At 39.0% G+C, this 22953-nt stretch overlaps 1 protein-coding gene across 1 annotated transcript; it reads left to right on the forward strand.

The window, feature by feature from the left end:
* Window positions 1-56: 56 nt before the first annotated feature.
* On the forward strand, window positions 57-22232 carry Mrpl13 (mitochondrial ribosomal protein L13). Its single transcript, XM_021650064.2, has 7 exons — window positions 57-280; window positions 2098-2221; window positions 8278-8371; window positions 13594-13654; window positions 16116-16202; window positions 17192-17313; window positions 21988-22232. The coding sequence occupies exons 1-7, from the start codon at window positions 254-256 to the stop codon at window positions 22007-22009; spliced, it is 537 nt and encodes a 178-aa protein (XP_021505739.1). The 5' UTR covers window positions 57-253; the 3' UTR covers window positions 22010-22232.
* Window positions 22233-22953: the final 721 nt, after the last annotated feature.

The following is a 22953-nucleotide window of genomic DNA, read 5'->3' on the forward strand; positions in this document are numbered from 1 at the left end:
TGGCTGGGAAAATAAGTGTCCTAGGTCGGTTTTTTCGCTAATTATTTTTGGTAATTAGTCTCTTAGTAGCCACACTCTTTGCTCCTTTCATAAGAAACGGCTACTGGAGGCCACCCGAGTGTGGCAGAGAAGCAGATGAGTGCTCCAGCCCTAGGAACCTTCGTGCTCGGTTTTCTGTGTTTCCCGCCGGACGGGTGGTGCTGGTGCCCTGGCTGAGCCTTTGGAAACTGAAGGACGCCTCAAGTCGGGAAGCATGTCCAGCTTCTCTAGGGCGCCCCAGGTGAGCTTGCGCGCTTCGGGCAGGAAGATGTGCTCATTACGTTGGCGAAAATGAAGAGCCGTGGTTCCCAGGGACTTAGTACAGAAGCTGAGCTTTCAGGCAAGCTGACACCCATAGCCAAGAAGTGTGTTAGGAAGTCACAAAACTGAGGGTTGAGTCTAGCCAGCACTTGATATCTTTGTTTTGACACTCCTTTCTCTCTTCATCCTGCCCTTTTCGTGTCTTTTGACCGCTGGTGAGGGTCCTAGGAGAGAATTTCAGTTAGGTAATAGTTGGAATGGCATGGAGCAATGAAAGGCATCGAAAGATGTTAATTTTGGTTTAGTGCAATGGAGATTGGGGGGAGGGGAAGGGGTGGAGCCGTAGTATATTATAGTGTTTGTCTAGCATGCAGGAAGCCCTGGGTTCCATCCTCAGCGCCGCATAAACATTGCATTATGGTGCATGCATATTTTCCGAGCACTTGGGAGGTGGAGGCAGAAAGATCAGAAGTTCAAGGCCAACCTTCTCCGCTACATAGTTAGCGACCTTAAAGTCCGCCTACTCTTCAGAAGAACAAAGGAATGGAAATCTGTTGAAGGGTTTTGAGCTAGGAGTCTTAGTCATTAAAAGGACCAGGCACCCAGGCTGCCAAGTGGATAATAGGCCGTCCACAGATGGGGATCTTTGAAGGACGAAAGGGAAAAGTCAGTTTGAATGCTGTTCTAGTATACCACGCAAGATACTCATGCACAAGTCAGGCCAAAACACTGAAGTCCTTCGAATCCGACAGTACTGAAAGATTGAATGTGGGTGAAAGAACAAACAAGAATTAAGGCTGTCGTATAGGGAACATTGAAAGTGAAGCAGATTTCAGGTAGAAGAGAAAAAATTAGTTTCTGATATTTTACACCAAGATGACTCCTAGCCTACTGCCACTTGAAGTACAATTCCTTTAAATCTAGTTGTTACCTGTCTTTAATGAGGCTAACACAAGACGTGAAAGTAAACATTTTAAAACTTTGACAGGAAATTGACATTGTGGCAGCATTCTTATTGTTTATCAAACTTTTTTTAAAAGTATTAGTCTGCGTGGGATACGAGAAACTTGTCTTTTGCATAAGTGTAGGCTATATAAAAAAATTTAGGATAACTAATATAGAACCCCAAGGTTATTTGTATTTTTCTAGTGTATAGCCTCTATGTGTATGCACAATGAAAGCACCTGGTCAAGATCTTTCTGAAATAGAGATAATTTTCTTATTTTGGAGACACTGAAAACAGTGATTTTTCTCAGATAACCTAAATACATCTGTTGAAGACAGGCCTGTAAGGCCAGATATTCTGGAGAATGAAGTGGGAGGATTGTAAGTTCACGTCTTTAGTGGGTACAGACTGAGTTCAAGGCCAAGCAAAGTAATTTAATGAGACCTTGACTAAAACGCATTAAAATGGGGCTAGTGATGTATCTTCAGTGGTGGAGTGCTTGCCTAGAATCCCAATTGTCACAGACACATAGAGATGTTGAATTTCAGCTATACGTCTCTGAGTGCATAGTTGTCTTTAACTCTCCTAGATCTGAGTTTTTTAATTATCTTCAGTTGCCAATTAGCCACTCAACTTTGTATGTAATATATGTAATAGCTTAGTGCAATAATGAAAAAAGACTGCAAAACAGGTAATGAAAACAAAATACACACACACGAAAAATGGTGATAGTTTGTTTTCCAAAGTAATTGTTGGCATTAATTATAGTATACTGATGATGGCATGTAGTAATGTATTTATTTATTTCCATTTTAACTAGAATTTTCTTTAACTTTTTCTTTATTTTCAAGCAATGGGCCACTTTTGCTCGAATGTGGTATCTCCTAGATGGTAAAATGCAACCCCCTGGCAAACTCGCAGCTATAGCTTCACAAAAACTTCAAGGATTACATAAACCAGTGTACCATCCGCTCAGTAAGTATTGTCTTAGACCCATCAGTAGTAGCCATGGTTTACACTGCAGAATAGGAACTTTGTGAAGTTTCACTGAACTGTGTTTAAGGGCTTCTTTCTTTGCATATATGAGGTTTCCATATTGTATTTCTTCTGTAAGATGTCATCGGGTGCTAAACTTAATTTGATAGAAACAACATATGGTGATAGGCAGCTCAGTCTCCCTGTGGGTTTCCTAGTAAGGAAAGAACAGGGACTGTCTCTGACATGGACTTTGTTGCCCACTCATTGCCAGACCACACAGGAAGAAGATGCAGGCAGTTTTAATGAGACTTGATAGGGTGGGGTCCGATGGTAGGAGAAGAGGGCTCGCCCTTTCTGAGCAATAGGGGAAGGGGAGAGGGGGGAAGAGGGACAGAGAGTGGGACTGGGAGGAAACAAGGGAGGGGGTTACAATCGGAATATAAAGTAAAATATATATATATAATTTTTAAAAAAAGGAAAAAAGAAACACCATAAGGACCAGTTCTTTCAGCACAGCCCCTATTTAATGCTATTACCAAGCAGGAGATCACGAGTAGCCCTTACTTCCATTGCAGTAGTATCTTGATTTACACTGTGACTTGAGTTTCCCGTCTTAGACATATCTCTTCTTATGAGTGGAGAGATTTTTAACGATAGTCTTGACTATTTTCTAAAAAGCCCTCCCTAGAAAAATAGAGCTAGCTAGATATGGTAAGTTGCCTTTCACTCTTGAATTAATGATTTGCTTTCCATATGTCGTTTCTTAAACAATAAGACTTTTTCATCTTAGAAGAGTGCTGCTTGTGGGCATTTTCCTGCCACTTCCCAGTCTTCCTCTCATTAAAAACTGAGGTGTTTGGATTTCTGCCTCAAAATGTAAGTGTGTGATATCACAGTGTCTGTGTCCTTTTGGAGGGTCTGGCTTAAAGCCTTCTCTACTTCTGTGCCTTGTGACTCTTCTTTTCGCCACACCCTGCGTAAGTATGCCCAATTTAAAAATTAGAAAGCAGCATTCCTGCGATCTAGTAGCTTTTCACAGTGCCTGCCCGCTCTACTTTTTTGAACTGCTGTTCTCTATACTATCTTGCTCTTACATAGTTCCAGTACAGACTAGGCTTTCCAAACAACAGGTTAAAAGGCAAAGTGGCGTGTGTCCTCTACAGGATATATTAATGTGGCTCCTGAACCATATGCCCCTGAGCAGTTCTCTAAGGCCTGCTCCTTTCTCCTTGTTTGGCCTAAGAAGCACGTTTTGCTTGTGTCCCTTTCACACACTCTTCTTTGTATGGCGTACTCCTTTGTGCCTATTGTAGTTCTCACCAGTCATTTCTGTCCTGAACAAGGCCTTCTTTGAGCCTCCTGTCTAGTCATCCATTCACCTTTTGAATGTCTACTTTGCCATTTTTTAAATAAATTTACTTACTTACTTACTTTAAGTCCCAGTAGGAACTTCCTCTCCTCCTAGTCCTTCCCTCTCTCCTCCCCTCCTTGTTTACTCCCACCTTTTATTCTAAGAGAAGGGGCGTTTCAGACCACCTTGGCAAATCAAGTAAGACTGGGCACATATTCTATTAAGGCTAAACAAGGCATCCCAGTTATGGTGAAGGGAACCAAGTACAGGCAACAGAGTCAGAGACAGCCCTTGCTTCTGCTGTCAGAGTTCAGCATTTATGTATCACTTGACATGAACACTGTATCTTTCTTCACTAAGTTTGAATTAAAAAAAAAAAAGGAATTCTAAGTACCTCTGATAGTGTTCCACAAATAGTTTGAATGTAAGAAATGTTTGACTGGTACTTTAAAGGGTAGCTTAACAAAAAAAAAAAATACAAATGCAAAAACTATAACAGTAAGTAACCTTCAAAATGGCACTGTTTGCATTTGAGAGAGAAGAAATAGCACAAGAAATTGCTTTCTATAGCCACAGCTGGCAATGTTTGTCAGGCAACTCAAATTCTAACAGTTAAGGGAATTTACAAATATGAGTAATGAGATCACTGAATTTTGAAAGAAAGACCTAGCAGCAGGTGTAATGAATGGCTATTTTCTTTAAAAAAAATGCCAACCAAAAACATGCATCTCCATAGAATTACAAATTTGTACAATTTCTTGTAACCTGAGATTCTTTACCTGCCTCAGAGGAAATTCCCATTGCTCTTCTGTGTGGTTGTTTCCTGTTCATTTATTTGTTCCTTACAATAAATAGTGCACAGGCTCGCTGAATAGGCTTTGTAGGGACAGCAGTGAGTAAAAACAACACAGCAGATGGAAACGACAGTCTCCTAGTTTCCGTCCCCTGGGTTAGCAGTAACCAGCCTCCTCAGTAAACTGTTTCCTTAAAAGGAAATCATTATTCCTTATATATTCCTTAGATGCTACCAATATGCCTTCTGCTGGACCAGCAGGAAAGCTGCCATGACTGCCTGTAGGCCATCCTTTCTGAAGAATAGAAAATAGCTTTTCTATGGCATTGGAAACAGAACTTTTTAAAGATTAAATTCCTGTTTGCCTCCTTGTGTTGAACAAATGTTAACTCCACATCAGCAAAGCTTCCCATGACCACAAGATGTCACTACAGTCAATGTTCTAAACCCCAGCAGTTAATAAATGCATTGTCTTAAGATTTATCTCCAGCATTTAGTAGTTTAACATGCAGTTATTAACAAGGTGTTAAGGATTTATAATCACTGTACACATTTTTTGTAAAAGAATAGCAAATGGTCAGACTTCTAATAATGTCTATAAAGTTGACTATTAAAGTATCAGAATGTAACATAGGTAAATATTATTTGAACTGCTTGATTTGTCAGGACCTTTGCAAGACATTATGGGAAATGGACTTACCACTTATAAATGATTTTATTTTCCCTCTTCCCTCTCTCCTCTTCTGCCTCTCTCTCATCTGTGTATATGTGTTTGTATGTTTTACTAGGGTCTCAGGCATGCTGACTAGCACTGTACATCCAAGATCTGACTTTTATGGGAGGTTTAGGTCAAGGAGGAGATGGCAGGGACTCACCAGCAGAGTATGCCAGTCCTCACAGTCTGAGTTTATGGTAACACAATGACAACCTATGGCTCAACATAGATTCAGATGTCAGAAATCATGTTCCTGTGAGTTTTTTCATATTTAACCTTAGAAAATTGGAAGTAAACATACAGAGGCCACTGTCAATTTTTATTGTTTATTACTTTTTTCACAGTTTACTCATTGTATATTCCTATTGAAGCCCCCCTCTTCTTCCCTGTGTCCTCATGACATCTTCCCCTAGTCTACTGAAAGGGGGAGTTCTCCTCTGCCATCTGACCCTAGCTTATCAAGTTTCATGAGGAATGCGGGATCCTCTTCCTCTGTGGCCTGGAAGGCCACATCACCAGGGGTGAGTGATCAAGGAGCAGGTAACCAAGTTCATGACAGAGGCAGGCCCTGCTCCCCTCACTTGAGGATCCACATGGAGACTGAGCTGCCAATTGGCTACATCTGAGCAGGGGGTCTAGCTCCTCTCCATGCATGGTCCTTGGTTGCTACATCAGTCTCTGCAGGATCCCCTGAGCTCAGATCCTTTAGCTTTGTTGGTATCCTTGTGGGGCTCCTGTCCCCTCTGTGTCCCTTTATCCCTACCTCCCTCTTCTTCCATAAGACTCCCTTTGAACAGCAATTTTTGAATATTTCTCATACAAGATCTTAACAGTGTATAAAAGCTGTACTGCATTGGTTGAAGGAAAGAGTTAGGCCTTAGCTGTAAGTCACCATCAAAGGAGTTTAAGACTCTTAGGTTTGGCTTAAAAATCAGTATCTTAAAATAGGGCTTAAGAGGAAAGGGGTAAAACAAGCTACAGACTGAAAGGAAATATTTGCAAACTACACAGTTAACAAAGGACTTGAACGTAGACTATATAAAGAACTTCTGAAAGAACACTAGAAAAACATGACCTACTTAGAAAATAAACAGGGTACATGACCAGATGGCTGGCACACAAAAGTTTACTATAAGCCAGTAGGGAAAATGCAAATTAAAACTACAATAAGCTCAAAAATGTGACAATGAGTGAAAAACTGGAGAAGCTGTGTTACTCATCTCTTATTGGTGGAAGCATTAAGTGATACAATCTAAAAAAACTAATATAGGAATTCTGATTTATTTACATTCGCTATATGGATAGAAACTATGTATTTTTATTCAAACATTTAAAAATCGGGCCAGTGAGTGAGTAAAAAATGCTTGCTGCACAAGTCTAGTGACTTCAGTTCAATCCCTAGGCCCCTCAAGAAGTGGAAGGAGGTGCCATCTCGGGAGGGTTTCCTCTTACCCTATGTGAGCTTTGTGGCACACATGCACCTACATTCACAAACACAAAGTAACAACTTTTAACAAGATTTTAATGAAGATATTTCTATTTCCTTTAGAAATTAGACAAAAGCAATGATACTATAAGCAGGACTTTAGCCTTCTATACAGTGGTTACTTTTCTATTATCCTATCGTTCACTTTGACACAAGTATTTAGTTATGGATCCATTTTATTGTGAAGTAGTGGGAAAGTGATTTAAAGATGTAAAGATTTTACGTTACTTACTAGAGAAAATAATCTGAATCTTAGATGTAAAGAACTTGTTTTCATCTTTGTTGTGTTTTAACTAATGCTCAGAGAGCCTTGTTGACTTTTGTAAAATTTTTAAGGGACTCTAGATGTTTTGTGCATATTTAAAGCTTTTTTAAAAAACTTCAGGTTTAGTGAAAAGTAAAAGATGAAATTTTTTCTTCAAGTAGGTATTATAGCCGAGCTGGACTCTGTAGCTCTGTGTGAACATGGGCAAATTGCCTACCGTTGGAAGGCCTCAGCTGCTGCAGCTGCGAAGTGTCTGAAGCTGGCTCACTTCAGCATTCAGAAGCATTCTCTGGCATTTTCACACCCTCCTTAGTGGGCTTCCTGGTTCCCTGTCCAACTGCTTCAGTGGCCACCATGTCACTTTTAGGAGCTCAGACTTTCCCATCAGCTGAAGGCTTTCCAGTTCCTCCTTCCTCCTCTTACTTTTACACTGGGGATGAAAATCCACTCGCCTTAGCACCTTTCTTCACCCTTGATCCTAAAATATGAACCTGTCAGAAAATTTTGTGTTCAGATTTATTCTTCGCATAGAAATTTTTCATATGATTTTTGGAGTTTATATAGCATACTAATTTATTCTTACTATTTTTAGTGACATTTTAAAATATGGTCCTAGAATCTTTTAAAGTTTTTTTTCTACTAGTAGAGTAGTGATTTAATGTTCCAGATTAGCTAATGACATCATGAACCGTGGTTCATGTTGAAACTTACATGTTGACATTTCAATTACTTTTTTTAGATGGGCACAGGTGTAAAGGTATTTTTCAAGAGGAAATTGTTACGGGACATGTGTTTTGCTTTTCAGGTCATCTGTCCTCTCCAGTATGTTTCCAGTTTTTACTGAAAGTGCCATTTTAGATTTACCTAGTTAAACGTGGTTGGAAAACTCCGTGTGGCAGTATTAAGCAGAAAGCCGTGTTGTTCTATTGTTCTCTAAAATGGAAAAGAATAATAATCAATTGTAATGTCTCACATTTGTTTCTGATTTGCCTATTGGCAAACCATACTTTGTGCTTTTATGTACATATTGTTTTCATATTCTTTGCTATTTGTAAAGGAAAACATGTATCTTCTACTTAAAGGTAAATGTGGTAAAAACATTTAAATGTAAACATCATAACAGAATTACTTCTCAGTGGAGGAGTAAGGGGAATAATAATAGTGTGCCTCTAAAGAATGTGTTGTCATTATTGTGTTGTCATTATCTTTTACATTTTTCTTTTACCTTCTAGTGTTGAGATTTTCCACGCGGCCAGCCAACTCTTTCTGTGCTTACATGGTATATCAAATGAAACAAATATGTTCAAGGACTGTGATTTTTGCGCTGTGATTTTTAATTTTGAATGTGTTGTTAGCACTTTGGTAACTAAATAATCAAGCCATTTTTTTCTTAAGGCTTTGATGTTTTCACATAGTCTCTGCCTTATTTCTTTTTAAATCTAGGTGACTGTGGAGACCATGTTGTCATAATAAACACAAGACATATTGCATTTTCTGGAAACAAGTGGGAACAAAAAATGTACTCCTCTCATACTGGGTAAGAGAGCACCATTGCCAAGGAACACAGTTTAGATGTTTGGCTTCAATTGTACTATTGCCCTTATTTTAGGATAAAATAGGATAGTTTGAAAAATTGGCATCTAAGGAAATACTGATTTAACTACTGTTGCGTGTATAACTTAGTGAACAAAAGCAGACTCCCACCAGTCCACAGCTGGTCCTTCTCCTTCTTATAATTCATTCCACTGGCTGAACACTGAAGTCCCACGTGGTAGTTAAACAATGATTGATTACTCTTCTTTACTTCCCATCTTGTCTGTCACCATCTCTTTTCAGTAATGTACTTACCCAGGTGTACTGAGGGTTTTTGAGGACAGTGGGACTCTTGCCTCCATCTTTCTTATTAGGCCATCTTTTACTGTAAAATATATTTTCTTCAAGGCCGTATCAGCATTGTGGTTTTTAATGTTTACTCTCAGCCAAAACTCCTGAGTTTTTTCACACGTGATTCTGTTGAATGTAGTCTCTTCCTTTATATATGTTTTAGTTGTATAAAACCAATGGCAAGAGATTAATTCTGCTCCATTTTAGATTTTATCTCCACTATTTTATTTTTAGATCCTGATTTTGTAATCTATATAAAGTTAATCCATAGTTTCAGACAAGATTTTCTTAAGCCTACCTCTGTCCTATCATCCAGGTTACGGTTACAAATGTTGATTTTTTCACTCTTTTTTTTTTTTTTTAATTTTTATGTGCATGAATGTCTTGCCTCATGAGTACAATGCACAGGAGGCCAGAAGAGGGCAGTAGAATCCCTGAAACTGTAGAAACACAGTTGTGAGCTCTCCTGTGGGAAAAGGAACCATCCTGGGTCCACTATAAGAGCATCTGGTGCTCATAGCACTGAGCCATGTCTCCAGCCTCTTCACTCTTGATCAAGATCGTTCTTTCCTTTCTCACCACACCTTCACCTCTGTTATCATTGTCTGTTCTTTCCTGTCTTGCTCTAATGCATCTTAAATGCTTCATATAATTTTATTTTCTAAAGCCAGATTTTGTCCAGTTTTTCCCAAGTATGTTCTGGAACTCTTGGTACAGTTTCCCAAAAATAAACCCCCATGCATCAGTCACTGCAGCCTGGCTGTCGTGTTGCTGCAGGGAAGGGCAGAAGCAGCTCCCAGCACAGCCATAGCAGAATGGTGAGCCCACGCTGCGGCGTCCAGAGCGTTGTCAGCACAGGTGCTAATGCTGCTTCACGGGTGCTGCTTTTTAGTGCGCATGCACAAGGTAAGTGACTCCTTACCTTGATGCCCCTGCGTAGGTTGTTCCTCGGACAAAAAGTACCATTTCACGTTGTTTCTGCTTTCTCTGTTATCACCAGCCTGTCTTCAAGTCCTGGAATGCCTTCCCTATGTTCTTGTTGACCAGGGGAGGATCATTTTTTGTTCCTTTCTGTTTGCTTTTCACTATTCCTTGTCTACACTGCTTCCTTATGCTCTTAAATACTGTGTCACAATTAGGTATTCAGAATTTTGCTTTTTAGTCATAAAATTTTAATTTTTTAATTTTAAAAAGAGTTTTAAAAAAAAGAATTAAAATTCACTTATGATTCATGATCTGCCATTTTAGGTTGTCTGTAAGTTTATATCTTTTTTCACCTAGTCTTAAGATTTTCAGAGAGCTTTTTTAAAAATTATTTTAGTCATTATATAGCATTTTATGGACATTTGACTATTTTATTTGCTTAATAGTGAAGTTTCTGCTCTATCCTATCACCCTCTTTTGGGGGGTAGCATTATTGATTTATTTGGGGTTCTCTGAAATAGACTTTGATGAAGCCCAGGCCTGTCTTGAGCTATTATGTGCCTGCATCTCACCTTGGCCTCCTGCTCCTCCTGCCTCTGCCCGCATATAGTCTAGAGTGTGCTGCACACCCAGCTTCCTAATCATGTCTGTGAGCTTTTCATCCCTTAAGAAAACTAGTCTGCTATCATGTTTTTTTATGAACTTTATGATGTTCTCTGCTGTTAATTAATTTTTATTTAATCTGGCTTTCCCATCAAACTTACTCTGATTTATTGTCTCAGAAAGTCCTTTCTCAACAAATAATTTCTGAACATTGAGTTCTCTTTTTTTTTTTTTTTTTCAGTGTACCTCATCTAAATAAAATGTATTGGCATGACCGATCAAAAGTTATGTCATCACTCTCATCAGGACAGGGTCCTATCTCATTTACCTTTGCCTCTCTAATATGCAGCAAAGCAGAAGCTTAGAAAAGTGTATATTGAATTAATTTATATGAGACGCTTGTGGCTGTCATATCACTCAGTTTTCACTTGTGAGAATCAATTGTGTATTGCATTACTCAAGTTATTGCCTGCTTGGGATTTGCATTAGCTTTCCAGGTCCCTCAGGAGAAGGTCCAATGTCCTAAAATATAGCATAAGTAGTATTATGCTTTAGAATATGCCAGCCCAGTGGTAAAAATAGAAAGATAATCTTTAGCATGGAAATTATAAATTACTTTTCCATGAAAGGAAAGACGATAGGAGTAGATGTCTAGACAGGTGTTTCTTTTTCCAAAACCGAAATTCCATGAAGCAAATAAGTCATATCGGATTGAAAGTAGCCCATCTGTCTCAGTAAATGTTTAATTTATTTTTGCTTGTTTATTTTTCAGTCAGATTTTTAATATGTAGTTTCCTCAATCATCAGAAAATATTTTCAGAATTTTTTGAAGGTTACTTAAATTTGGGTAATCCTAAATTTTTCTTTTAGAATCCACTGGCTGTCCTCTTTGGTTTTGGTTTTCTTTTTTTCTTTTTGTAAAAACTATTTAATTTTTCTTCTTTTATTTAAGGTTATAAGCCTTTGAGTCTATGTATTATTGTCAGTTTCTTATACTTTTACAAAGGTAGTTTTCTCCTTTGGTGCATAGACTTTTGTAAAATTGGATGGGCCAGATAACAGTTTCTATTAGACTGACCCATATATAGCCATAAAACCAGTGTCTCACTGTTACACTGAGACCCCTTGACAGAATCTGGTTTCTTGGTTTGGATCTGGCTACCACACTGACTCCGGGGTGCCTATTTAAGGCCGATATTTGATCTTAACACCAGGAAATATAGAATTTATTACCTGGAACCAACACATAATTCCTAGTGATTTTTCACTGACTTTTAAAATAGGATTGTTGCCTGAATAATGAGCTGGACAGACTGTAGGTACCCACCTAGCAGTACTTGGGAAGTGGAGGATGGAAGATCCGGAGTTGAGCATCATCCTCAGCTATGTGAGGAGATAGGGGCCAGCCTGAGCCACGAGACCAGGTCTCAGGATAAGAAGAGAGAATGAACTTAACTTCAAGACCCAGTGTTCTGCCACCATGCTCCCCAGTTTTTATACCTAGTTGTGCAGTTAGTCTAACTTGGTAGGGGACATAAATTGTTCTGGCTCATTGCTCCTTTTTTTTTTAATATAAAGTTGGTGATCTAGGTAGATTGAATGGGTGAGAAAACAAATGAGTGAATGAATGACAAAATAATTATGCCAAGATAATTATCTGAGATGACTATGAAATAGTCATAGCCACTTAAGAGAATTTCAAACAGCATAGCTTACATATTCTTATTTGTGTGTGCAAGCGGGCATGTACACATGCCGCAGCATATATGGAGGTCAGGGGACAACCTCAGGTGTTACTCTTGGTTTATGCAGGGTTTCTTGTTTTTCTACTGTGTGTGCCACACTTGCTGGCTGTGAGCTTTGGGATATTCTTCTCTGTGCACCTCCCATCTGCCTGAAGGGGCACTGGAACTATAGAAGGCTGCTCCACATCCGGCTTTATATAGCTTCTGGAGGCTCAAGCTCAGCTGCTTTCTTGAACAACAGCACCTTACTTACAGAGTCACTGCCTCAGCCTCCTTACTCTTTTGCTTTATTGTTTGCTGTTTCTTTTTTAAGGAAAGAAATCCTGGAGCTGGAGAGACAAAACACACGGAGTCTTATGGAAGAAGGGGGATATAAAAGGACCCAGAGGGGATAGAAACCACATAAGGAGACCAACAAAGCTTAAAATAAAAAAATAAAGAACACAGGGCCAAGGGGTATTGCAGAGACTGATGCATCAACCAAAGACCATGCATAGAGAGGACCTAGACCTAGGTCCCATGCTCAGATGTAGCCCATAGACAGCTCAGTCTCCATGTGTGTTCCCTAGTAAGAGGAGAAGAGACAGACTCTGTCATGAACTCAGTTGCCTGCACTTTGATCACTTCTCCCTGGTGGGGTGACCTAGCCAGCCCACAGAGGAAGAGGATCGACGCAGTCTTCGTGGGACCTGACAGGCTAGGGTCAGGTTGTTAGGGAGGAGGACCTCCCTATCTGTGGACTAGGGAAGAAGGAAAGGGGAGGAAGTGGGTAGGAACTGGGAGAAGATGAGGAAAGGGGCTGCAACTGGGATACAAAGTGAATAAATTGTAAATAGCAATTATAATGAAAAAGAAAAAAAAAGAACACTGGTTGCTCTTCCAGAGGAAGAGGTTCAATTTCAGCACTTACGTGACAACTCAAACCATCTATAACTCCAGCTTCAGGGCACCTGATAGCTTCTCTGGCCTCCAAAGGCAACAGGCACACATAGACAAATATACCCATACGTTCCAAACTAATAAATAATAATGATAACGTTTTAAAAAAAAAAAGAAAAACTTTCTGAGGCTGGAGAAATATTTCAGTTAAAAGCACTTACCTGCTCGTGCAGAATTTTTCAGTACCTGCATAGCAGCTGACAGCTTCCTCTCAAGCCAGTTCCAGGGAATCTTAGGCTTTCTTCTAGCTTCTGCAGGTTCCGACACACACATGGTACACATAAATAGACGTAAGAATAATAAATCTTTAAAGAAGGATATCCTTTTATTGTTACTTTCATTCATTTTATGTTTGTGCACACAGTGTGTACATGTCTGTGTGTGTGAGAGCGTGTGAGCAGGAGCAATGCATGCGTGCATGCGTGGATGTGCTGATATGGAGGTCAGAGGACAACTCAAAAGTGAATTCTGCTTTATGGGTCAACAGCAACAAACTCAGGTTGTCAAGCTTACACGCAAGTATCTTCAACCACTGGTCCCATTACTATTTAATTTTTAAGAACTAATAAACATAGTTTGCAGAAGCAAAATATAAAATTTGTTAGAATCATTTTGTTGTTATGAAAGAATAATCAGCTTAAGGACATGTTTTGTCTTTTAACAGCTACCCAGGTGGTTTTAGACAACTAACAGCTGCGAAACTTCACCTGAAGGACCCAGTGGCGGTAAGCATGTTGGTTCCATTTATTATCTGGGCAAGACTGACTCTATTTTCGCTGCGTCCCTTCTAATGGAGGCCCCATTCTGGGCAGTACATGCTTCATCGTATTACACAAAAAGTTTGGGGATTTGGTGAGGGTTTTTTGTTTTTTGATTTTTTTGAGTGTTTGTTTTGTCTTGTTATTTGGTTGGTTTTGGTGTTTTTTTGTTTTGTTTTTTTCAAGACAGGGTTTCTCTTTGTAGCTCTGGCTATCCTGGAACTCACTCTGTAGACCAAGCTGACCTCAAACTCATAGAGATCTGTCTGGCTCTGCCTCCTGAGTACTGGGATTAAAGCATATGCCACCAGTGCCCAGCTGCACAGAGTTTTATTAATGTCATGTTATCATTCAACTTCATTTTCTAATTATTAACATTAGTTATATCAACTCAAAGAATTTAAATATCTTTTGTTTTTGGCACATCAGTCTGTAACTCTGCAAGGTATTTTAAGGAACAGTTAATAAACATTATTAATTAAATAGCTATGTATTTAGTATTGTTGAAATATATGATAATAAACACTATTATTGATATTATTAGGAGTGTAGGTCTTCACAATTGATAGAACTGGCCACTGGGAGTTTGGTCATTCTCCAATGAGCATATGGGCAACACAAATTGGACTTGATTTTTTTTTTTGGGGGGGGAGGGTGGGAGGGTAGACCTGGGAGCAATTGGAAGCAAGTATGATTGGAGTTCATTTTATGACATTCCCAAATAATCAATAAAAATATGTTGGGGAAATAATAAGTATTATTATTAATGTTTATTATCATTTGAGTGATATGCTTAGCAAAGCTCTAATCCACATGTTTGTCCCACTCCTACTAAAAATAAAGTCTCTTTTTTGATTTTTTACAACTTAATTTTCCTTCTTGGCTGTCAGTAAACCTGGCCTTTAAACTATACTCATAAAAGAAATAGCCCTTTACTCTTTGGTGACTATTAGCTATTTTTTAATGCACTTATGAGTGAACAAGGTATTGCTCCAAAAATAATCTCTTACTTTCTTTTTTATTTTGCTTCTCTAGTTTTCTTTTATTATTGTTGGTGGTGGTGGTGGTGGCGGTGTTATCTACAATTTATTCACTTTGTATCCCAGCTATAGCCCCTCCCTCATCTCCCAGTCCCACCCTTCCTCTCATGCCCCTCCCCTAGTCCACTGATAGAGGAGGTCCTCCTCTCCTGCTATCTGACCCTACCCTATTAGGTCTTATCAGGACTGTCTGGATCCTGTTTTTTGTGGCCTAGTAAGGCCACCTTGCCAGGGGGACTAGCAAGCAACAGATTCATGCCAGAGACTACCCCTATTCCCCTTTCTAGGGAACCCCCTGAGCTGCCCATGGGCTACCTCTGAGTAAGGGGTCTAGGTCCTCTCCATGCATGGTCCTTGGTTGATTCATCAGTCTCTGCAGAGCCCTCTGAACACAGATTTTTTTTTTGGCTGTGTTGGTCTCCTTGTGGAGTGCCTGTCCCCTCCAGACCTTTCTCTCTCTCCCTTCTTTCATAAGATTTCCTGCACTCTGCCCAAAGTGTGGCTATGAGTCTCAGCATCTGCTTCAATACCCTGCTGGGTAAAAAAGTTGGAGGGCAGATAGATAGATAGATACGTTGGTTACCGTTTGTTTAGTGCCACCTTGAATTTTCTTGATGAAATTGTAAAAGAGGGATATTCTGTTTTAATAAGATCTGGCAACCATCTAGAAGCTCCACATGTTGCTGTCTGTATCATTCGTGCTCAGATAGCTCTTCTTAGGAAATAGTGTTTCTGCTTCATAGCTAGTGTTTATTTTATACTATTGAGGGTCACTTTGTTGTGTTTTACTTATTTGCTGCCTGGTGAGGCTGATTACAATACTTGCTTCACAGCATCATAAATACATTGTTAAACTGTAACAACTGACTACTATACACCAGTAAATTGCTGGTGATAAATATGGTATTAAAATGTAACACACTAACCACTATACAACCAGTAAATTTTTGGTTGAGTTCACTGTGGCCATAGCTGCTGACTTATGTCTCACTGTCAGTGTCACTGTACTTAGATCAGTTTGTGAATTTGCAGCTCACTCCTTCCTGGGGATCTCCTTCCTGCAATAGACAGGATTCGAGTCCAAAGGGATTTGTATAAGCTTAGAGAATGACTTGTGTTGAAAGTTAGCACATATAAGGGTTCTGTCTAGTTCCTTCCCTTTACTTTTTTACTCAACAAACAATAAGCAAATAGCCTGTCTTGGAAACAGCAATGCAGAAAGTAACCAAGTTCCTTTCTGGAGTTCCTGTATAATTTCCTTCAGTCTGTCTCTTTCCTGTGTCCACACGGAATCTTAGCCATTGCTTTTCATCACCATCTCTAATTATATTTGCTTTCAGTCCATCCTGAGTCTCATCTTCTGTTAAGCCCTGTGTATCTGTTTTCAGATTGTGAAATTAGCTACTTATGGCATGCTGCCCAAAAACCTGCACAGAAGAACAATGATGCAAAGGTTGCATCTTTTTCCAGATGAGGTAAGTAGAAGGCACTGAGAACAGTGCTTTTCCTCGGTGCTAAAGGAGGTATTATTTTCTGCTTTTACACAATTGCCATAGGATTTTGTTTTGTTTTGTTTTTAGTACTTGTATCTCAGCTTCCAGCATATTTATTGTATCTTTAAAGTGAACAAAATGCACACATGTGTGGGCACATACACATACACAGTGGTAATTATTTCTGCATTAATCCATTAAGTGACAGATCACTGAGCTAAAAATCAGAAAGATCTACAAGTTCTGTTTGGATGTCAGTCACTGCTTTCTTTTTAATGAGAACTGTTATGAGTCCTCTGTGAAACAGAGGTCTTCACTAGTAGTTTCATCAATTGTGAAACAATAATAGTAATTTTGTTTCATTTTATGTGGTACATAGTAAGCTTTCTATGGATCACAGATTAATAACTGGTTGTTAAGTATGGACCATGATTTAACAAGGATTTTTAAATTATTATTTGTAGAAGCTAAGTCACTATCTGCTAACCCAGCTAGATTCTGAAAAGGAAACGGAAAGTTTAGAAGGCAGTAGCTCTGGATATAGTGACGTGGTGCATCCACTCAGCCAGGTGGAAAAGTAGAAGGGGAATCAAGAAAGCTCCTTTTTATAACAAGAAAGGAATTGATTCATTACTACTTTTTAAAAATTAAATTGCCAACATGGCACACATCTCTAATCTAGCACTTGGAAAGCCAAGTTAAGATGATTACAAGTTCAAAGCTAGCTTGGGCTATCTAGAGTGTTTTATGGCCAACCTGGATACAACCTTGTCTTAAGAAAGCAAGGAGCAAGAAGAGAAAAGGAGGGAGAGAAGAAGGGAAGGATGATTCCAAAGTGCATTACTGGTCCATTGTACTTTTCAGGGATTTATACAAAGTGCTTTAAGGATTATGGTTTTCAATACTAAACTTATTGTTTACTAATAAGAAATACATTTAAGATTTCTAAGTCCTAAGTATGTTTCCTATAGGATATTCCAGAAGATATTCTTAAGAATTTAGTAGAAGAGCTTCCTCAGCCACGGAAAGTACCCAAACGGCTGGATGAGTACAGCCAGGAAGAAATAGAGGCTTTCCCGAAACTGTGGACTCCGTAAGTGCACCTTTCCTTGTGTCTTTCCTCTCTTCTGTTTTCACCTGAGCTTTGGAAATGATAGGGTCTTAAAGGTGGTAGAAGTGAACAGTTTCTTATCCCCTTTGAAACTCTTCAAATAAACTCCAAAGGAAATGTTGGACCCAAAGGTCTTCAAGCCTTGTGACCACTCTAGGTAAGCGCAAGGGTGTTGTGGGATCCCTTACTTGAGGCGGCCTCATATGGAGTGACTGTCTTTCTTAATGATGACTCCACTGTATCCTAAAGGAGTGAGCCACATTTTCAGATTGCTCCAGAAGACAAGAATGTCACCTAATGAAAAGGCCATTGGCTCTAGAATTTAAGTTTTGATACAAGAAAAAGAAAAATAAGAAATTGTCCTCTCTTCCATACAGATTTCCTATGTCTATAATGACAGCCATATTTTATCTAGGTGTCTCCAGGCTTCTTTGACTTGGAAATGCAGAAGATGTAGCATGTCACTTCACTCTCTCAGCCAGTTCCTCTTGAAGGTCTTCCCTGGCTTGTGCTGCCCACTGTAGGCTCTTTCCCTTTCACTGTGCCGGGTTTATTCTAGTATGGTTCAGCTATGTGTGCTTGTCTGTTTCGTGTCTTGTACTGCTCACTAGCTTACACAAGAGGACTGTCTGCTTGGTGTGAGCGCAGCACCCAGCACACTACATGAGCACTCAGCAGATTCTTACCAAGTGAAATCATGAAGAGCCATCATTTTTTTCATCAGCTTTTATTAGTGAAGTTCAAAAAAAGTATGTCTGGGAAAAAAACTGAAACAAAACATTTTTCATTTTTTATTATTTGTCTTCCTTTATTAATAGTAAAAATAGCAAGAGGTAAAAATTTAAAAAGCATTTACAGTAATTTATATGTAATTACAGTTACTTATCCTCTGAGCAAAGTAATAAGTTATCAACGTTTGATCCCTGTTTTTCATAAACTGAAAAACCTAGGCAGGGAAAGATGTGGAATAGTCACTAGGATCATGTAGAAGTGGTGACTAAGGACTGAGCATAGGGCACCAGCTCCTAGGCCATTGTCCAGACTATAGCACTGGACAGCCCCGCTACCTTGTGCATCTGTTGTATCTATGGTCTGCCAAACTGACAGTGTGTTGGCTACCACTGACTGCCAGCAGGTGTAAGTACTGAACCACCCATTCATCGGAGCAACCAACTCCTAGGCATAGTACTTGCTACATGTCCTCAGGGCTCCCTGAGTGTTTCTGAAGAATGAAGAGCTGTATCCCTGAAATTAACAGCTTCCACCCTTACGTTTAGATCTAGGTCTAAACCCCGTAACTAAGCCAATTTCCTCACCCAAACTCACATAGTATTAGCGCTCACATAGTGTTGATACAGCACCAAAGTAACTAAGCAGAAAGAATGCTCTTCTCAGATATTAACTTCTGATAAATTACTTTCTAAAAAAGTAAATAATCTATGAAGTCCCATACAGTTACCTTCATGTAACAGCATTCCATAAATGTAGATATTCCATGTCAGATACTCTCATAGAGTCATCATCAGAAATAAGTTCATATTCATGACCTGGAGAATCATGGTAGCATTTTTTTTAACCAGATCTACCATGGGTGCAATTAAATCAAATATATCGCCAAACACATTTTATGAACTTGAAGTTATATTAAAGGCTTACCCAAAGCAAAATGAAATATACTAACATCCAAAAATAAGTGTATTTAATATCGTTAAATCAAGCAACACTGGTCACAACTGCTTACTTTTGTAACTGGGTAACAGAGTGTCTCTACTATATAAGTAGACTTAGGGCTTCTCTGTAATTTTTTTTAAGGGGAGTCTCACTGGAGCTTGGAGCTGCTTGGCTTGGTTTTCAGTTCCTACTGTGGGGATGGATTTTCCTGCCCTTTCGCTTTGAATTCCACTTCAGCAGGAATATGCATTAGACAGAGGGATTTTCTTTAGGGTTCATTAGAGTTGTGGTCTTTTCGCCTAAGTACTTATGCAACACGCGTTAACTTCTCTTGCCAAAAGAGTAAATGGATATGCATTTGCTGAAACTCTATCATGATAAAGGTGTATTAATCATTTAGCATAATCACTCAAATGTCATTTTCTCTGCATACTAGTGTTGATGTCAGGTCCAGTTAGTGTTGAGTGCATAAAATGCGTGTGACCAGGAAAAGCTTCATAGACAACCAGCTCTGGCTGGCGCTAGGACTGAACCCTGTGCTGTCATTATTGTGACTGATGAAGAGACTTTAATTTGATGTAATTTTAATAAACTTAAATTTCAATAACCTTGCGGGCCTATATCACTGAAGTTTAGCCTTTCAAGTTCTAGTAAATTCTGTATACTTTAGAAGTAGAAATAAAATATCTCAAATACCATTCAATTCAATGCACTGAAAGTAGAATTTCTTATTATTGAATGTTCACCTTTATGAGAAGAAAATCTCTCTCCTTTTGGAGGAAGAACTTACTTGAAATAAGCTTGTATTCTACTGAAAATAGCTAAGCCAAGAATATAGTCTCCCTTTGGAATCGGATCATTAGAAATTATTCAGAATGGACCTGATGGTGAATCCGCAGAAACAGGATGGAAACAGATGTGCCAGGACTACAGCAGAAGTGACACACTAGGAAGTAGCTTCCTTTCTTTTGTTTTTGTCTTTGTCTTTTTGTGTCCCTGGTAATAAAACTTATACATGGGAATTTTTGTTGGCTCTTGGTAATAAAGAAATTTATAAATTTTTCTCTTAGAGGCTAAATAATTTCAACCTAAATGTAAAGTCAGCAGGTGATTAATTAGTTTTATTTCATCTTAAGTCAAAACTGTTACTGTTAGGATTTCATTTAAGTTGTTTTAGTGCTTATAGAGGTTATGTTCTTTTGAGCTTACTCTTAGCATATGTTTATTCAGTTGACTGGTCATTTTTTAAAATAATGGTAGGAAATAAGAGATGAAAGCTATTGGTAATGAGATCATAACTTTAAAAGTAAAGCCCTTTTTTATATTGGTAATGTTAGCTGTTCATCTCACTTGTTTTGTTAATGGGTAAATTTAACATGTTAGTGTCTTATACACTAACAAGTAACTTTTACAGAACTTTTTTGAGGAAAATGCTGTACAGTTATATATCGTGCTCTAATACAAAGCAGGTGTGTGACTGATTAAACATGTAGTGATTGTGGGGTTTGCAATTATTTATGAGAAGAAAATTTTTTTAAAGTAACAGGGCTATCCTTTTTCTTTACACGTCAGTTGCCTGAAATCATAGCTTTCAAGTGGACAATTATTTTAATACTATCAGTAATTATTTCCATAATTGTTAGAATTTTGCCAGCATATTACACAATTTCAATAATTATATCCTGTGTGGTGCTCTCATTGAAGTGGATTTTTTTTTTACTCTGTAGGCTAAAAATAAAAATTGGATCATTTTAAATTATTTTAGTTTTTAGTTTTACATACTTCTGTAGGAGAGCTTTTGTTTAGAAAGACTGCATTGATGGGCGCTTTTTTTTTATCTTGAGCTGCTTTGCATTTTAATCCCTCACTTGTTAACTCAATGATGCATTATATTAAACAAAATTCACCATTGTAGAGAAACTGACTGGAAACCCTGAGCATCAGCGGTGCTTGAGAACCTAGAGTAAAACCCCACATTCCTCATGTAGCAAAGTGGAGTTCCAGGTGCTGGGAACAGTGGCACCAGGACATACCCCGGAGGGCACCCTGTTCAGGCTGCAGCTACTGAAGAGAGCAGGGGTGTAAGCTTGGTGCATGCCCTCCAGAATAAAAGCTATTCGCCCTAATAACGTGCGTACTGTCGATTGTACTTTAAATAATACTAAGAGTTTTATTCACATCTTTGTAAAATGTGCATTAGCTTATAAACTTGAAGGTAGTGAAGAAACATTTTACCTTCCCTAACCCTGTAAGGATCAGGGAGAGATCTGGATAGCCAGTGTCAGCGCTTTCTATAACTGTGCTAGCTAGCCTGTTCCCTTAGCGTTTTCTCATAAAACTTGAATTGCTGTTCCTCACAGTCATGAGCTATTAGTTCCCATCCTGTTTCATCCAGTTCAGCACTGGCCTAATCCATAGACCTGGGGATTTGCAGTGCTGAGCTTTGCTCACATGAAGCCTTCTAAGCAGCCAAGATCTGAACAGATCAGCACCACTAGCAACATAAAGAGAAATCTATTTTAAATGAAAAATAAAAACTTAGGAATTTAGGTTTTTTTGTTTTGTTGTTTGTTTGTTTCGTACATAAAAATGCATCTGGGAGTCAAAGGGCAACAGTGTAGGGTTCAGTTGCCTTGTGCCCTGGTATGGGCTCTAGTGGTGAACCTTGGGTCATCAGGCCTGCACACTAGCACCTTTACCCACTAAGCCATCCCACGAGTCTGAGAAACTGAAGATTTTAAGTTACTAAATACATATATATTTAGGCACAGAGAGACTGTGGTTTACTTTCCAAACTACTTTGAAATTGTCACTTCTATTTTGTAATACTGTGCTTTAAATGTGTTTTAGAAGTGCTTTGCCCTTAAATATTTCTCAGTGAACAATTACTTCTATTGTAAAGTAGGGAAGTAATCTTTCTCCTTTATCTAGGAGAAAATGGAATAATGATTCATGAACAAATACACATGGTTTTTTATCTTTCAGACCTGAAGATTTTCGGATGTAGGAGAATTGAAATGGTTGACAATAACAGCAAGAGACTGAATGTTTTGTGAAGTATTCCCATGACCCAGGACACAGAAAACAACACTTGAGCTCACTGTGGGGAACACTCAAGACGGGCAGGCCTCAGTGGGAAATTGTAGTAGAGCATACTACATTACAGAAGTGTCTTATGTGACCTGCTTTACGTGCTAGAAGTGTTAATAAAATGCTTACTTGGTTACCCAGTCAGTGTGTCATTTACTGAAAACATAGCCCCTGAATAACATGCAGTTGTAAGCAGCCAAAACTCACCAGCTATGTGTATTTTCTCACAAAACAGATCACTCTTCATATAGCCATGAACAAGGCCCATCCCCCCTTTCTTTGCCTGTTGCATCTAACCCCACATTCTGCAAAACTCATGATGCTGGCTCAGTACAGTAATGTTTGTTCTCAAGTCCGTATATGCTGCTGTCATCTTTTTCTGTGTCCAGGCCAGTAAGGCCTGTTCTTTTTGGTTTTAGGAGATGCTAGAAGATGTAAGAGGTGGAGGTTAAGTTTAGATGATGCTCCTCTGATGCGCCTCTCATGAAATGTCACCTGTACTGGATTTGGACTTTGTTGTGAGTGGCTATTTTTGACTCACTTTTGAATTAGCTCATTGATTCACCAAGCCATGCACAGGTGAAATTGTTTTGGTTTGTTGGTGCCCTCTTAGATCAGTCGGTCCCACAGAATCTTCAGCATAGGTGTGGCTTTTCTGCAGTTGCCCTGTTGGCCAGGCATCACATTTTGTACATGTGGAAGCCAGTGTTGTGTTATGTCGTGTGGTGCTCGGAAGGCTGTCACTAGGATCTGAGAAATATGAGGCTGAGTGCTCTGGGGGAAGAAAACAGTTGCAGGAGCCAGTAAGGAAGACATCTGTAACTCCCTCCTTTCTCCCCTCCCAACTTCTTGACAATGTTC

Source organism: Meriones unguiculatus, chromosome 8 (genome assembly GCF_030254825.1).
Source record: "Meriones unguiculatus strain TT.TT164.6M chromosome 8, Bangor_MerUng_6.1, whole genome shotgun sequence".
Classification (NCBI taxonomy): domain Eukaryota; kingdom Metazoa; phylum Chordata; class Mammalia; order Rodentia; family Muridae; genus Meriones; species Meriones unguiculatus.

Excerpts from the sequence above, each read along its gene's own strand:
- Mrpl13 (XM_021650064.2), top strand. The coding sequence starts at position 254 with ATGTCCAGCTTCTCTAGGGCGCCCCAG. Across the intron at positions 281-2,097 it reads GCTTCTCTAGGGCGCCCCAG|CAATGGGCCACTTTTGCTCG; the intron begins GTGAGCTTGCGC and ends TTTATTTTCAAG. Across the intron at positions 16,203-17,191 it reads TGCATCTTTTTCCAGATGAG|GATATTCCAGAAGATATTCT; the intron begins GTAAGTAGAAGG and ends TGTTTCCTATAG.